The 16,788-nt window shown below is 43.6% G+C and overlaps 1 protein-coding gene across 2 annotated transcripts in view; it reads right to left on the bottom strand.

Annotated features, from left to right (window-relative positions):
- The window catches only part of LARS2 (leucyl-tRNA synthetase 2, mitochondrial), a 319,881-nt gene that overhangs the window by 44,522 nt on the left and 258,571 nt on the right, over positions 1–16,788 (bottom strand). For both annotated transcript variants that reach the window (XM_077491589.1, XM_077491590.1), the window contains exons 15-17: positions 14,955–15,058; positions 6,379–6,561; positions 3,395–3,561 (exon numbers count right to left, since the gene is read on the bottom strand). In XM_077491589.1, the coding sequence (XP_077347715.1) occupies positions 3,395–3,561; positions 6,379–6,561; positions 14,955–15,058 (454 nt within the window). The remainder of the gene's footprint in view (positions 1–3,394; positions 3,562–6,378; positions 6,562–14,954; positions 15,059–16,788) is intronic.

Here is a 16,788-nt window from a genome sequence, read left to right as displayed (position 1 = left end):
TGTGTGACATGACACTGATCACCGCTCCCGATTACAGGGAGCTGTGATCAGTGTCAGGCCGCGTACACACGCGCGGACTGTTTGCCCAACCTTGTTCGTCAAACAGTTTCGGCAAACAGTCCGCTCAAAATTTGCATGAGCGGACTTGCCCACACACGAGCGGACTGTTTCAGCAAACTGTTTGCCAAACAGTTCGCTCAACTTTTGAAATGAACGGACTCGCCCACGTAAGGCGGAGGCAAATCCGCCCATTTCGAGCGCGTGTACAGGTAGGCGGGGCCCGCGAAGGAGACGTCGCGGGCTCCGCCGCCTGGAATGGGCTTAAAGGGGAACCCCAACGCCGAAAAAAATCGGCGTGGGGGTTCCCCCAAAGTCCACACCAGACCCTTGTCCGAGCACGCTACCCGGCCGGCCAGGAAAGGGGGGCGAGCGAGCGCGCCCCCCCTCCTGAGCCGTACCAGGCCGCGTGCCCTCAACATGGGGGGTGCCTTGGGGAAGGGGGGGCCGCGCGGCCCCCCCACCCCAAAGCACCTTGTCCCCATGTTGATGAGGACAAGGGCCTCTTCCCGACAACCCTGGCCGTTGGTTGTCGGGGTCTGCGGGCGGGGGGCTTATCGGAATCCGGGAGCCCCCTTTAAGAAGGGGGCCCCCGGATACCGGCCCCCCACCCTATGTGAATGAGTATGGGGTACAATGTACCCCTACCCATTCACCTGTGAAATAAAGTACAAAAAAAAACACAACACAGGGGAAAAAATATTTTATTGCACAGCTCCGGGGGTCTTCCGTCTTCGGGGGTCTTCTCGCCGGACTCCTCCGCTATGTGTGTGTAGCTCTTTTACTAGCGGAGGAGTCCGGCTTTCTTCCTCCCCGCCGCCGGCCTCTTCTCCCGACTTCGGGGGTCTTGTCCCCCTCTTCGGTTCTTCTGCCGGGCCACCGCGCCTTCTTGTAGCTCTTTTACAGGCGGTGGCCCGGTCTTCTGTCGCCGCTGTCGCCGCCGTCGTCGCCGCCGCCGCCGCCTTCCGTTCTTGTTCTTCTTCTTGTTCTTCTGCTTCTTCTCCTGGAGATGTTGACTCGACGAGCTCTCCGGCCGGAATGCCAGAGCCGCGCTGTGCGGTCACTTATATAGTGACAATGGGGCGGTGTCACATGGTATATGTCACATGGGTTGGTCACATGGTGACCCCGCCCCCTTACGATGTCATAGTCCCCATGTGACATCAACCCATGTGACCAACCCATGTGACATATACCATGTGACACCGCCCCATTGTCACTATATAAGTGACCGCACAGCGCGGCTCTGGCATTCCGGCCGGAGAGCTCGTCGAGTCAACATCTCCAGGAGAAGAAGCAGAAGAACAAGAAGAAGAACAAGAACGGAAGGCGGCGGCGGCGGCGACGACAGCGGCGACAGAAGACCGGGCCACCGCCTGTAAAAGAGCTACAAGAAGGCGCGGTGGCCCGGCAGAAGAACCGAAGAGGGGGACAAGACCCCCGAAGTCGGGAGAAGAGGCCGGCGGCGGGGAGGAAGAAAGCCGGACTCCTCCGCTAGTAAAAGAGCTACACACACATAGCGGAGGAGTCCGGCGAGAAGACCCCCGAAGACGGAATACCCCCGGAGCTGTGCAATAAAATATTTTTTCCCCTGTGTTGTGTTTTTTTTTGTACTTTATTTCACAGGTGAATGGGTAGGGGTACATTGTACCCCATACTCATTCACATAGGGTGGGGGGCCGGTATCCGGGGGCCCCCTTCTTAAAGGGGGCTCCCGGATTCCGATAAGCCCCCCGCCCGCAGACCCCGACAACCAACGGCCAGGGTTGTCGGGAAGAGGCCCTTGTCCTCATCAACATGGGGACAAGGTGCTTTGGGGTGGGGGGGCCGCGCGGCCCCCCCTTCCCCAAGGCACCCCCCCATGTTGAGGGCACGCGGCCTGGTACGGCTCAGGAGGGGGGGCGCGCTCGCTCGCCCCCCTTTCCTGGCCGGCCGGGTAGCGTGCTCGGACAAGGGTCTGGTGTGGACTTTGGGGGAACCCCCACGCCGATTTTTTTCGGCGTTGGGGTTCCCCTTTAAGCCCATTCCAGGCGGCGGAGCCCGCGACGTCTCCTTCGCGGGCCCCGCCTACCTGTACACGCGCTCGAAATGGGCGGACTTTCCGAGCGGGAACAGTCCGCTCATTTCGAAAGTACAGCGGACAGGCCCACACACGGGCGGACTGTTCGCTCAAACACAGTTTCAGCGGACAGTTTTTCGGAATTTCCGAAAGACTTTGTCCGTCCAACTGTCCGCTGAAACTGTCCGCTGAAAGCCCACACACGAGCGGACTGTCCGCCCAAACACTGTTCAGCGGACAAGGTTGGGCGAACAGTCCGCCCGTGTGTACGCGGCCTCAGTGTCACTAGGCAGAACGGAGAAATGCTTGTTTACATCAGCATTTCCCCGTTCTTCCTCTCTGTGAGATGTTTGCGCGCTTCTGCAAACCGCTTCTTAAAAGGGCAACCTACAGGTACATTAATCTGCCTGTATGTGCCCTTCTGCAGAAGTATATCGGTGTGAGCCGGTTGGAAAGCAGTTAAGGAAACAAAGAAGGCTGCTATTTTTATTTTAAATGTATTTATTAATCAACGGGGTCCAACTTTGCAATAACTTACAATATATGTTTACTGAAAACATACCATGATCCTTATTGGTCAGGGCTGTGAAGTGTGGGCCCAGTCCCCATTGAGCTGTAAGAGGTTTAAAATGATCATCAAATCCCATACACATCTTCTACAATTAAATAAAAAAAAAATGGGTCGCTGTAGAAACTTCCCTTATCTGTATAAAATAATCTCTATCCTTAAAGCCTCTGCCAAAAAAAAATAAAAAAAGAAGTGAATACATATACACTATGTACTGTGCACAATTGTGACATTATAATCTGCAAGATTTAACACTCTTTAGCAGCGTCAGAGGTTGCCCTGCCCTGTTCTACTGGTCCATCACTATAATGACTGATCTGAAGGGGGAAATCTGTACCTAGATACAGGAGGTCCCCGAGTTGCTAACTGGTTAGGGACTGCCTGTTTGTTCTTAAGTCGGATTTGTTCGTAATTCGGACGCGCATGCGTTTTCCAACGTCGTTTTCTGATGTGCCTGCCGGCGCCACCTGCTGTTAATAAGTAGGAGTTGTTCGCAAGTCGGAGTTAGTAACTCGGGACCCCCTGTACTAGCAGGAGCCTTGCAGAGTAGTACACCATGGGTATTAGATGTCCTGGGGCACACCTGAAAAGGGATAAATGTACCTCTTGGCCCTTGCACTGTATTCACATGTTCAATTTACTAATGTAATTTAAAGAGGTGTGACAAGAACTAAAGTGAAAGCCATTTTGGCCCATAGCGAACTGGTTACCTCAGAAACTATAGCGTTCTTATTTTTCCAAATTTTCTCGGCCTCTGCAATATCATTCCTATTAAGAAGCTTGGGATCAGGAACTGAAAGCTTTCGGGCTTCAATAAACTTGCTGGTTATAGCCCACACTCGAGCTTGCCATCTCTGTACCCCAGGTAATGCATCGGCTGTATGAACAAGGAAAAAAAAAAAGTAAGAATAAAGCGCAAACAAACTGTATTATAATTTACTTTAAAACCTTAATTGGCACACCATTGTATAGTAAAACGTGTTGCCCTTGCCCACTGTTCCTGGGACTGGAAACTATTTTGAACAAATAACGTACACAACTTGCTGGAGAAAATTCTGTACTGCAACACACACACACACATATATATATATATATATATATATATATATATATGTCCACTTTAACCACTTGCTGACCACTCCTATAGTAATTTTACTTATCACTTATATATACGTGATCCTGCACTTCCACCTGCAGGGGGTTTCCCCGTGCTGCTGCCACCACTGGCGGGCCGCTTTTGCTATGATTATTCACAGCAGAAGCCAATCTACAGGTGCCGTGCACTTGATGTCCACTGGCACCCGCCATCCGTTGGGCAGAGACACAGAATGGAGCTCTGCCTATGTAAACGAGGCAGTTCTGTTCTGATAGGGGGGGAAAGGGATGAGTTGGTGTGTTCCAGCAAAGCAGGGACTAAAATCCATCTCTTCCCCTAGTAAAACCAGTGCCTAGAGGCGATTCAGTTCGCATTGTGCGCTATACAAGTATTTCATTCATTCATTCAAAAGCAGCACATGCAGTACACAAATACACTGGCTAGGCACACAGTTAACCCTTTGATCCTAGATGTTTAACCCCTTTACAGCCAGTGTAATTAGTACAGAGACAGTGCATATTTTTTAGCACTGATCACTGTATAAGTGTCACTTGTTCCTGCAAAGTGTCAGCTAGTGTCCGATTGTCCACCACAATATCACAGTCCTGCTAGAAGTCGCTGATCGCCACCATTACTAGTATTAAAAAATAAAAATTCCATAATTATATTCCACAGTTTATAGACGCTATAAAGTTTGTGTAAACCAATCAATATACACTTATTTGGATATTTTTTTTCTACCAAAAACATGTAGCAAAATACATATTGGCCTACATTGATGAAGAAATTCGATTTTTAAAATGTTTTATTGGATATGTTTTATAACAGAAAGTAAAAAAAAAAAAATTATATATATATATATTTATATTTAATTTTCCTTTTTTGTTTATAGCGCAAACAACTCCCCAGAAAAACACAGTGGTGATCAAATACCTCCAAAACAAAGCTGTGTTTGTGGGAAAAGAATGACAAATTTTGTTTGGGTGCAGTGTTGCATGTTTGCGCAATTGTCAGTGAAAGTAACGCAGTGCCGTATCGCAAAAAGTGGCCTGGTCATGAAGGGGGGGGGGTAATCTTCTGGAGGTTAATTACAGCATGACAAGTGTAGAATGTGGCAGCCTACAGTTTTATTGACAAACCTGATCTTAAAAGGATAGTCTTTTTCAGGTCTAAATATCATGTACTTTGGGAACAGGCAACATCTGTCAAAATCACCAAGAATGAAAGCTCTCCCTTGAGAGTTCGGAACAGCTAAAAACAACCACTGCTAATCAGGGATTCATCAGATGAATGCTTTTGACTTGTGGAACGAAGGGAGATTGTGTGTTTCCATAACCATAAACTTTGAGATCAGGTCATGAATATTTCAGGCTCGGAACAGATGTCAGGTAGTTATAAAGCCCCACACAGTATGCAATCATAAAATCTGAGCAGGTTTGCTACACAATTTTATTTCCTTTTTCCATTTACATTAAATACTTTATCTGCTCAAAAATACAGACCTCTGGTCAGTACAATGTGAGCAGAATGCTGTAATTAGTTCATACATCCATTACAAAGTTTAATGATTATTGTTAACAATCGCTGACATTGTTGTGCTGAACTGGTAATTTGAAACTAAATTCATCAAATTTTTTTAAAGGTAAAAACAAAAGATAATGTTAAAGTGATTGTAACGTTTTTTTTTTTTTAAATAACAAACATGTCATACCTGCCTGCTCTGTGCTAGAGTTTTGCACAGAGTGGCCCCCGATCCTCCTTTTCTGGGGTCCCCTGGTGGTGCTCCCCCTCTTCCGCGAGTGCCCCCATGGAGAGCTGATTTCCAAGGGGGCACCCATGTGGGTGTGCTCCCGAATCCTGCTGCTGCGTCCATTGACATAGACAGCAGGACTCGGTCTTGCCCCCAGCTCCCGTGTCACTTGATTTGATTGACAGCAGCGAGAGCCAATGGCTCCTGCTGCTATCACTCTAGCCAATGAGGACCCGAGACATCCATCTGCTGCTCTCCTGCTGCTATCAATCTAGCCAATGAGGACCCGAGACATAGTTCCTGCTGCTATCAATCTAGCTAATGAGGACCTGGAGCTGCTGGGCTCATGCTTGTCGCTGGAACGATCGGGTTCAGGTAAGAAAAAGGGGGGCTCTGGGGGGCAGCTGCAGCACAGAAGGTTTTTCACCTTTATACATAGAATGCATTAAGGTGAAAAAATCCTGAGACTTTACAACTCCTTTAAATCCGAAATCTCCACAATTTTAATATCTGGTATTATCACCTTCCCTCTGCAATGTAGCATTTTGTTTTCTTTATTAGCATAAAAATCCTGTTATAGTAAAAGCTTTGGCTGTACTTCTGCCCCTTGACAATACAGCTATAATTTACACCAATTAGTCTTATGTTCCCATAGCTGTGCAAGCTTGTCAACTCAAAAAACATAACCTGTGATGACAGTGCAGTCATTACACTGAAGGACTCAAAGTATTAAAACCATACAGCCAGGCAAATAGTATGCTCAAAAGGAAGCCAGCAATAGCAGCCCCCACATTTCCGAGTAAGGTTGCTTTACATACCTCTCCTGTGTGTTTAAAGCAGTTACTTACTCTTAACATCCCATAATATATCTTGCTCTGGAGGGGCAGCAAATAAGAGATATAGGCGAGTGGTGTCAATGCCATGCTTCTCCACCATTTCCTCAGGATCTACTCCATTGTGCTTGGATTTGCTCATCTTCTCCCATGTTACTTGCAACTTCTCTCCAGTGTCAGCATGAACTGGTTCTGCTCCTTTATACACATTAAAATACATTAGGTTGGTTTGAAATGCTTTCGGGATCACATTGATAAAAACAAGACTAGGATATGAAGTGTTTTATTAAACCTTCACTGAATGCATCTAACAGTATTGAGAATATCACAATGTCCTTTTTCTGTTGGCTCATTTCAAGAGTATAAAAGATATTTAGATGAATAGGCATAACTATATAGAAGTGTCAAAAGAATAAGGCTGATTTTATCTCAGAAATTAGGTACACAAATAACCAGGGTGACACCTCCACTTTACTTTGACAAAATGTAAAAAAATAATGTTGTTCGAATGCCTCCTGTTCATCCTTCCATTTTTTTTTTCTCCCACAGTGGACCCTCTGGGAGTACATCACAACAATGAAAACTCACAATAGAAAATTTAGAGGGCACACACCACATAGATCAACCACTAAGACTAAGCCCAATGAGGGTGAAACTCATCAGCGAGATGTGGCTAAGATGTGTACGTATGACTGTGAGTTAGGGACCTTAGATTGTACATTTCTTGAGGGCAGGGGCTGCTGTGAATGTACAATATATTTGTGAAGTGCAGTGTAAACTGTTGGTGCTATATAAGTACCTGTAACAAATAAAATAAAGATGAGGGGACTGTAACTGAAGCTTCTTTTAGTTTACCAGCAGATATGATTGATCCACGTGGTGTGCGCCATCTAATTTTGCTATTATGACACCTCCAATTTTCTTGCTGCAGTATTAAAGTTTTGAGTGACGTGAGTAACAGGCCTCACACAAATGCCCTCCCCTCTGGCATCGGTAACAAACCCACCCTTCCATGTTTTAGTCTACCATTATGGTTGCCCTGGGCAGAATGTGCAGTCACCATCTCAAAATTCACTGCTAGATGGACTGCTGTTTGCAGTCATTCTGGGTAGACTGTTTGTGCAGGGGTAATTATAAAGCCACCCGTCTTTTAAGATCCATGTAGATGATGCAGTGGAACAAGCTATGGGTGAATTACAGCTCCACAGAAGCATAATGTCACAATACAGTCTCTGGAAAATTGGCAGAAAATGACAGTCTTACCTGTGCAGCAAGGACTTATGACTATTTTCTGAGGGACAGAAGATTCAGGCCACATTGAAGCCCAACTGACATTCTACAGAGCGCACATCATGCCAGTTCATGGGACACTCCCAACTTTTGGTTAGCAATCAATCTGATTACCCTCAATTGATTGGCACCAGAGTCTTCAAACTGATCCCCCACACATAATGTGTTCACCCATGCCCCTACTACAAAGACAAAGAATTATACTAGTAAAATACAGTTTTTGCCCATATGGATGGCTTCAGCTACTTAACTTGGACATCTAACTGAAAAAAAAAAAGATGACTTGGCATACAGGTTGGTACTCCACTATTAACAGTTTTAATTTGTCTTATTGATTTTTTTATTTTTAGTCTGTATAAAACAAAAGCAATGATATGCACAGGTATCACTCTGCCATTCGTTTATGCACTTGCTGTCACCATCTTTGCACTTAACCACTTGCCAACCGCCCTATAGCAGATTTACTGCTACAGGGCGGCCATTCTGTGCAGAATCAAGTATATATACGTGATTTTGCACCTCCGAGTAGGGGGCGTGCTGCTTCGGTTGTGATTAGTCACAGAAAACGCTGATCAGCAGGTGCCGGCCAATGGATGTCCGCCGGCACCCGCGGATTGCTGAAGAGACAGACTGGACTGAGCGCTGCATATGTAAACAATACAGAGCTCCGTCCTGTCAGCGGGGATGTGCTGGATTTTGTTTCCCTACAAAGCAGCAAATAAAATCCAGCACAGCCCTTAGTAAAAACATCACACTGTATACACAAAATCATTGGCTAGGCACACATTTAACCCTTTGATTACCCTAGATGTTTAACCTCTTGCCAACCAGTGTCATTAGTACAGTGACAGTGCATATTTTTAGCACTGATCACTGTATTAGTGTCACTGGTTCCCACAAGGTGTCAAATTGTCCGCTGCCATATCGCAGTCCCGCTTTAAGCCGCTAATCGCTGCCATCACAAGTATAAATAAAATAATAATTCCAGTATATAATACACCATAGTTTGTAGATGCTATAACTTTTGCGCAAACCAATCAATATACGCTTACCAAAAACATGTAGCAGAATACATATTGGCCTAAATTTATTATTATTTATGAAAATTTTTTATTGGATATATTTTATAGGAGAAAGTAAAAAAAATATATATATATTTTTAAATTGACAGTCTTTTTATGTTTATAGTGCAAAAAATTAAAAAAACAGTGATGATCAAATAACACCAAAGGAAAGCTCTATTTGTGGGGAAAAAAATGACACAGATTTAATTTATGTACATTATTGCATGACCGCGCAATTGTCAGTTACAAATAACGCAGTGGCGCATCACAAAAAATGGCCTGATCATGAAGGGGGGTAAGCGTTCCGGAGATGGTTAAAGTGGTTAAAGAAAAAACACTTTCCTTCCACTTGAATTTTGCTTTGGTATATTACTGATCTTTATTTATAATCATGCAACGAAGGTTTGTTTTCTTGAAATAAACTTGAAGGGTTATAAATTGGCGTATTAATGGAGTTCATTTTTCAATGTATAATGTGTATTTGCATATTATACATTGTAAGCACTTTGTATTGTCCATTTGCACATGGATAATTTTATCTTATGCATAAAGTATATTAGTAATGTAACCATGAGCCGGGTCTGTTACTTGCATGGAGAAAACGTAATTTCCTACTGGGAATGCTGCAGACTGTTTATTCCAATAAATATACAGTATGTATCCATTCCCAGGAGGACCGCTACTCCGTTCTAATTCATTTTTATCACAATTACGGAATATTTTGTAGTCCCATTTTGTAATGACTTGTACTGAAAAAATGTAAGCCTAACCATTTTTTTGTTAGGCTTGTCTAACTTTCAGTTACTATATGCACTGAGACTATTTATTAGCACACCATAAATCTGGAGATAGATAGACAGACAACCTTTTTCTGAAGAGATGAGAAGTGCACAAAATATTTTTCAAATTAGCCAAATGCTCATTACAAGTGTAAGAGTGCATTTAATTAACTTTCCTCTCTAAAACAATTTCCTGTAGTTCTCATTAGACCAGAGTACCCTAATGGCTTCACATTTAAGTATGGCAAATAGGGGCTCTGTTCCATCAGATACAGTATTTATCTCTGTCATCCTAGCTGTAATTATATTCATTTTATACAGAAAGAACATTTACACTTATGTCAACCTTAAAGTGTTACTAAACCCACAACAGTAAAATCAGTCTGTATATGCAGTAAAGCATGCTTGTTATCCCTCCCTAAGGGGTTAATCCTCTGCACTGTGTAAAAAGGCTGTTTGATCCTGTCTTCTCTGATACTTCCCTCCTTCCACTGTCCCCTGATAATTTCCTGATAACACAGAGCCTATGGAGTCAGGTTGCACATGCTCAGTTTGGTGTGTATTGCTAGAGATTTTATTTTTTCTTGGGAGAGTGCATGTGATCAGCACAGGGCCAATTAGCACTGACCAGACAGAGAGTCAGGGTCTTGCAGCCTCATAGGACAGCCAGAAAAGGCTTTAACCACCAATGCTTGGCTGGACACTGATAGAAGTCACAAGACTGCTCTAACTTGGTATTTATCAGTTTATATTTACTAAAATAATTGCATTTCCATGTTCTGTGTACTGTGGGAGACCAAATATAGTGAATGCAGGGTCCTGGGTTTAGTAACACTTTAAAGGCTAGTTCACGCCAGGAATCATGCAGGAATGCACTCATGTTTCTGTGTGATTTGATTGCAGCACATCGTGCCAAAAGTAATGCATGCACTACTTTTAAAAATGCACTGCACTGTACTTTGGTACCATGTGATCTGGTGGAGGAAAACACACAGTGTTTCAGGTGTCGTTAGCATTACCTACCGCTGATCACAGACACAGCGAGTTTTAAACATGATGCGGGAAAAGCGCACTGAACGTGGGTTTCCAACACCACGTTCCAGTGTGAACCGGCACTAAGGCCTCATACACACAAGACATTTTTTTCCTCCCCTGGACGCCTTTGTTCCAGGGGAGAAAAAAGCAGTATAAAAAACCGTGCCTAAAGCTACGTTTTGCAAACGTGTTTAGATGCATCAAGTGTTCCACTTCCACTGGCCAAAATATGAATTTATGCCATTGGAAGGAACGGACCCTCAAGCATTTTTTTTTCTGCCCAAACACTCATCACCTGAACATGCAAATTATATTTTTTTCAGCCTCTAGATGCATTAGAACATAGGTGTGTTAAGAGGCTGAAAAGAATCAAACATGTGTGCATGAGGCCTAATAGGGAGAGAAACAAAAATGACTGATATTGAAGGGAACTTGTCAGGGCAAAAAAGTGAGCTGCCAATGCTGACTTTGATGGTTAATTTTGTGGAGGTGTCATCTTTATCCTTGTACATATCAAGTGCTTGGATACCCAATAAGCACATCTTCATTCCAGATCAATAAAGTATTAAGTAGTGAATGAGAAGAAGGATGACAGCCTCAGAGCAAGTTAATAAAGGTATATTTAATATCTATATCTACATATTTTTCTTTAACCGCTTCAATACAGGGCACATTTACCCCCTTCCTGCCTAGGCCAATTTTCAGCTTTTAGCGATGTCACATTTATTTTGGTGGTATTTAATCACCGCTGGGTTTTTTATCTTTTGTTAAAATTAAAAAAGACCGAAAATGTTGAAAAAAAAGTTTCTGTCAATTTTTTTGTAAATAAGTAATTTTTCTCCTTCACTGATTGGCACTGATAGGCTGCATTGATGGGCACTGATGAGGCAGCACAGATGAAGTGGCACTGATGAGGAGACACTAATATGCAGCACTGATGGGCTCCAATAGGCAGCACTGATGAGCACCAATAGGTGGCACGGATAGGCAGTACTTATGGGCAATGATAGGTGGGATGGATAGGCGGCACTGATGGGCACTGAAAGGCAGCACTGGCATGCATCACTGATGGGCACAGATTGGCCTCAATGATGGACACAAATTGGCATCACTGATGGGCACAGATTGGTGTCACTGATGAACACAGATTGGCAACACAGATGGCACAGACTGGCATCACTGCTGGACACTGTTGGGGCTGCAATGATCATCAGGGCACTTAATATCAGTGCTCTGGTAATCTGTACAGGTCTTCCCTGTGGGGAGATGTGGCGAGGAGAGTTGATAAATGGCATTTCCTTGTTTACATGTAATCAGCTGTGATTAGACATTGCTGATCACATGGGTAAAGAGCTGCATTATCAGCTCTTTACCGAGTACCAGTGCCACAGCGCGCCCACAATCGCCACGTGGTGAGACTGGGGCAATGTCATCTCAGAACAATGGCGCATCCTGCCCACCATCATTTGTCTATATGGCAGGCGGGAGGTAGTCAAAGTGGAACTTTAGTCAGGAAAAAATTAGTCTTTTGAAACTGTTAAATTGATGGGTTTAGCTCTACTTTGAGATTTAATGCTGTTCGGGGGGGCTCTGGGCTTTTGAAAAATGGCAGCCTCCAGCAAGAAGAAACAGGAACAATAATGGAGGCAATTTACAGCACATACTAATTTTGGTAGCATAATTATTAACGTAGAATATATGTTCCTTGCTAAAGAACTTTATTTTCAACTTTACTTATCAAGTTGTTATGGGTAAAGTTCCACTTTAAGATACTAACTTGTATCTGGGCAGTATATTGGTGCAGGATTCAAACCAATCAGTAAAGAGCTGTCAGAGGTTATGACTAGAAGTTATGTATGGAAAAAAAAGTATCTGCAAAGCTCACAAAAATCAAATACATTCCAGCAATAAAAAAAGGTTCCGGGCTGAAAGCAGACATGACATCTGAGCAAAAAAATAAAATAAAGTCAACTATTTGTAGCTAAATATCTTAAACAGTAACAAGCTTTGTGCTGCCAGTAATGGATGGCACCCAGAAACACTGATGACTTTTGTGGTAAACTGCCAGAAAATCACTCTTTCATTCTCTTTTTAACAAACATTACAAATACTGCTATGGTTACGTTATGACAAACAGAAGCATAGCATAGATACAGTAAAAGAGAAGGGTCACTGTCCTTGTAGTTTAACTAATAGTGTGCTCGACAAATATGAATCACATCAAAAAGTATTACATCTATGGCTTCCCACTCTTGACTGTTAAAGCTAAAAGTTTAACTGCAAAACTGTGTTTGTGGCGGCTGACAAGTGATAGGCTTGGACAGTCTCATAGTGAGGGTTGCCTTCTATGTACTTCGTGCCGGGACATCTAGGATTTCGTTATTTGAAGTTTTGAACCATTTATTTTTGGAGCACTGTATAGCACCTGTATATATCCTTGTAAATAGCACAAACAATTACACCACTGTTTGTCACTACATAACTGGACTGGTATCTATGCCTCAAAGAGTTACTAACCCCAGGGAGCATTATACCCGCCATCTATCCCCAGCTCACATATGCGGGTAGCGTTAGCAAGAAACTGCTATTTAAAGAGCCGCTACATGGAGATCATAAAACAGTTGGTGATGTCTAATGCTGCACAATAGAAAACAGTACACCGCACTGCAAGTACAAGTGCAGGTGCTGTACAAACAGATTCATGCTGTACAAGAACAAACACAGATGCTCTTTAACCACTTGCCTATGGGGCACTTTTACCCCCTTCCTGCCCAGGCCGATTTTCAGCTTTCAGCGCTGTCACATTTTGAATGACAATTGCTCAGTCACCCGTATGAAATTTGTGTCACACAAATAGAGCTTTCTTTTGATGGAATTTAATCAGCACTGGATAGTTTATTTTTTGGTAAACAACAAAAAAGTCAGAATGTTTTTTATAGTTTGATATAATATTTTGCAAACAAGTAATTTTTCTCCTTCACTGATGTGTGCTGATGAGGCTGCACTGATGGACACCGATTGGCAGCACAGGTGGGCACTGTTGGGACTGCACTAATAATCAGGACACTGATAATCAATGTAGGGCAGGGGTCTTCAAACTATGGCCCTCCAGTTGTTCAGGAACTACAATTCCCATTCCCATCATGCCTAGTCATGTCTGTGAATGTCAGAGTTTTACAATGCCTCATGGGATGTGTAGTTTCGCAACAGCTGGAGGGCTGTAGTTTGAGGATCCTTGGTGTAGATGTCCCTTTCACACAAGCCAGTTGTAGGCTCTCCTCTCCTCACGCTGTCAGCATGAGGAAAGGAATGCTGAGAACCGGCTTGTGTTTACATTCATTGGACACAGCTGATCACGTGGTAAAGGGCTGCTGTGATTGGCTGTGTCCTAAGGACGCAGCAATCACAGAGTACGCCACCCACTCACGTGGGTGGGCAGAGCGATCATGTCCATGGACTCCCTCCCAGCAATGTAAGCATGCGCTGTAGCAGTCTTTACGCTATAGCGTGGGTGAAAACTGGTTAAAAAGTTAGCAATTGCTGAGAAAACAGACAGAAAGGCATTGACAGAGGTGGTGCAAACCCTTGCATAGAAGTCTTATATAAAAGCCACAGATGTTATCGGCAGCTTTTCAGTCATCCATAGACGTCACTTTCTGTACAAGTTGACTGCTGATGATGACCCAAAGGAATTTCTGATTACATTTGAAAAAATTGCCAAGAGGGAAGGCTGGCCTAAAATATAGTGAGCAGGACCGGGTTTCCCCTTTACTAACCCCAAGGAGCATTATACCTTTTATCTATCCCCAAAACAGATTAATAAATGAATAAGCAGGGTTTACTGCAAGCAAAGCTGAAAATTAGGAGAGCTCCATGGCTTTTATGAAGACAATCTGCTGCCTCCAAGTAAGTCTATTATGTCATGTCTCATTTTCTGTTGATAGGCAAAACATTTAGGCCGCGTACACACGAGAGGATTGTCCGTCCAACTTAGTCCGCTGAAACGTGTTTCAGCGGACAATCCGCTCGTGTGTGGGCTTCAGCGGACTTTTTCAGCGGACAGTCTGGCGGACTAAGTCTTTCGGAATTTCCGTAATACAGTCCGTCCAAACTTGGTTTCAGCGGACAGTCCGCTCGTGAGTAGTCAAGTTGGACGGACTAAGTATGGCGCATGCTCAGAAAGGATTTACACGGCCGAAGGTTGCATTGCAGTGTATTGGACGTCGTATTTCTAGTCCCGTCGTACGTGCTGTACACGTCATCGCGCAAGCTTTCAGCGGACTGTCTGTTCATCGTGTGTGGTCAAGTCCGTTCATTCAAAAGTAGGACGGACTGTCTGTCGGATTGTCTGACGAACTTAGTTGGCCAGACAATCCGCCCGTTTGTACGCGGCCTTACTCGAGATTTTTAGTCAGACAATTACCACTAAGATCAACTTCATTTCTCTTCAAATATCTTCCTGAGGATGCGACTGTATATGTTTGTCCTTTGATGAGGCCTTGTACCAAGAGTTTCTTGAAGGGTTCCCTGTAACAAGAAATAGGAACATTAAGAAATCAATATCGCATAGAGGTGCTCAGTTACTAAGGCTAAATAAACGCAAGCAGAGCTCTCATACATTTCAATGAATTAGATAAGATGAATGCTACACAATCAACTTTACCCTGACCTGTATGTTTTGTTTTTAAACTGCAAATCTTGTACATGAAAGCGCTTCTCTAATTTAATGTGTGTGCTGTGAATTGATACAACACAGTATAACATTTATTTAAAAGTAAGAGTAAGAGGGAAAGTTCCTCTGAGATGGCAGCCCTGAGAGTGGATTATCCCTACCCCTCCCCTTCCTTCTCCCCATTCTCCCTTTAACCACTTTAGCCCCGGACCAATTTTCAGCCTAAGGACCAGAGGTCTTTTTACAATTTCGCACTGCACTGCTTTAACTGGTAATTGCGCGGTCATGCAATGTTGTACCCAAACGAAATTTGCGTCCTTTTCTTCCCACAAATAGAGCTTTCTTTTGATGGTATTTGATTGCCTCTGCGATTTTTATTTTTTACGATATCAATGGAAAAAGTCCGAAAATTTTGAGAAAAAAATATATTTTCTACTTTTTGTTATAAGAAAAATCGAATAAACTCAATTTTAGTCATACATTTAGGGCAAAATTTATTCAGCCACATGTCTTTAGTAAAAAAAATGTCAATAAGCGTATATTTATTGGTTTGCGCAAAAGTTATAGCGTCTACAATCTAGAGTACATTTTCTGGAATTTACACAGCTTTTAATTTATGACTGCCTATCTCAATTCTTGAGGTGCTAAAATAGCAGGGCAGTAGAACCCCCCCCCCCCCCCAAATGACCCCATTTTGGAAAGTATACACCCCAAGGAAATTGCTGAGAGGCATGTTGAGCACATTGAATATTTTTTTTTTGTCCCAAGTGATTGAATAATGACAAAAAAAAAAAAAAAAGTTTACAAAATGTTGTCACTAAATGATATATTGCTCACACATGCCATAGTTATAAGTGGAATTGCACCCCAAAATATATTCTGCTGCTTCTACTGAGTACGGGGATACCACATGTGTAGCCTAGCCACATACGGGACCCCGAAAACCAAGCACCGCCTTCAGGATTTAAATATAAAGCGCTACCAAAAAAACGGTTAGCGATGGCAGGGATCAGGCCTGACTCTGCGAACACTGCAGTTATGTGTTTAGTGTTTTGTAAGTGACAGTGATCGATCGATACTGCACTTGGGTGAGCTGGGCGGAGGGGCAAAACGCAGGTGCTAGCAGGTATCTGGGCTGATCCAGCTAACAATGCATTTTTTTGGAACCCTAAACTGCTGGGGACGCTAGTATAGATCTGATCAGATCAGATATGGATCTGTTCAGATACTATACCACTACGGGAGGTGTATGCTTTGCACGTGGGTGTTAGCGGTACTGGCACTAACCTAGCGCTGCCTGGGGCGACGCAGACCCTATCTGACCCTAAAACCTAATTGATATCACCCGCCTGGTGATCAGGGGGTTAAACCTTTATTGGGTAATAAATGGTGGGTGCCCTGATGCTATAAAAAGCAAACTAACTAACCAGTGTCACCCGTAACACTTATACGTGATCACTGGTGGAAGGGTTAACTAGGGGCAATCAGGGGGTTAAAACCTTTATTAGGTAGTATATGGGGGTCCCTGACGCTATATAAAAACCTGACGGGGAACCTAAATAACTAACTGGCTAACCAGCATCAC

This window comes from Lithobates pipiens, unplaced genomic scaffold, assembly GCF_037356315.1.
Source record: "Lithobates pipiens isolate NorthernLeopardFrog02 unplaced genomic scaffold, aLitPip1_a1.2 Scaffold_19, whole genome shotgun sequence".
Taxonomy (NCBI): domain Eukaryota; kingdom Metazoa; phylum Chordata; class Amphibia; order Anura; family Ranidae; genus Lithobates; species Lithobates pipiens.
Note: the sequence above shows the minus strand (reverse complement) of the source record. Positions and strands in the feature narration are given on the sequence as shown.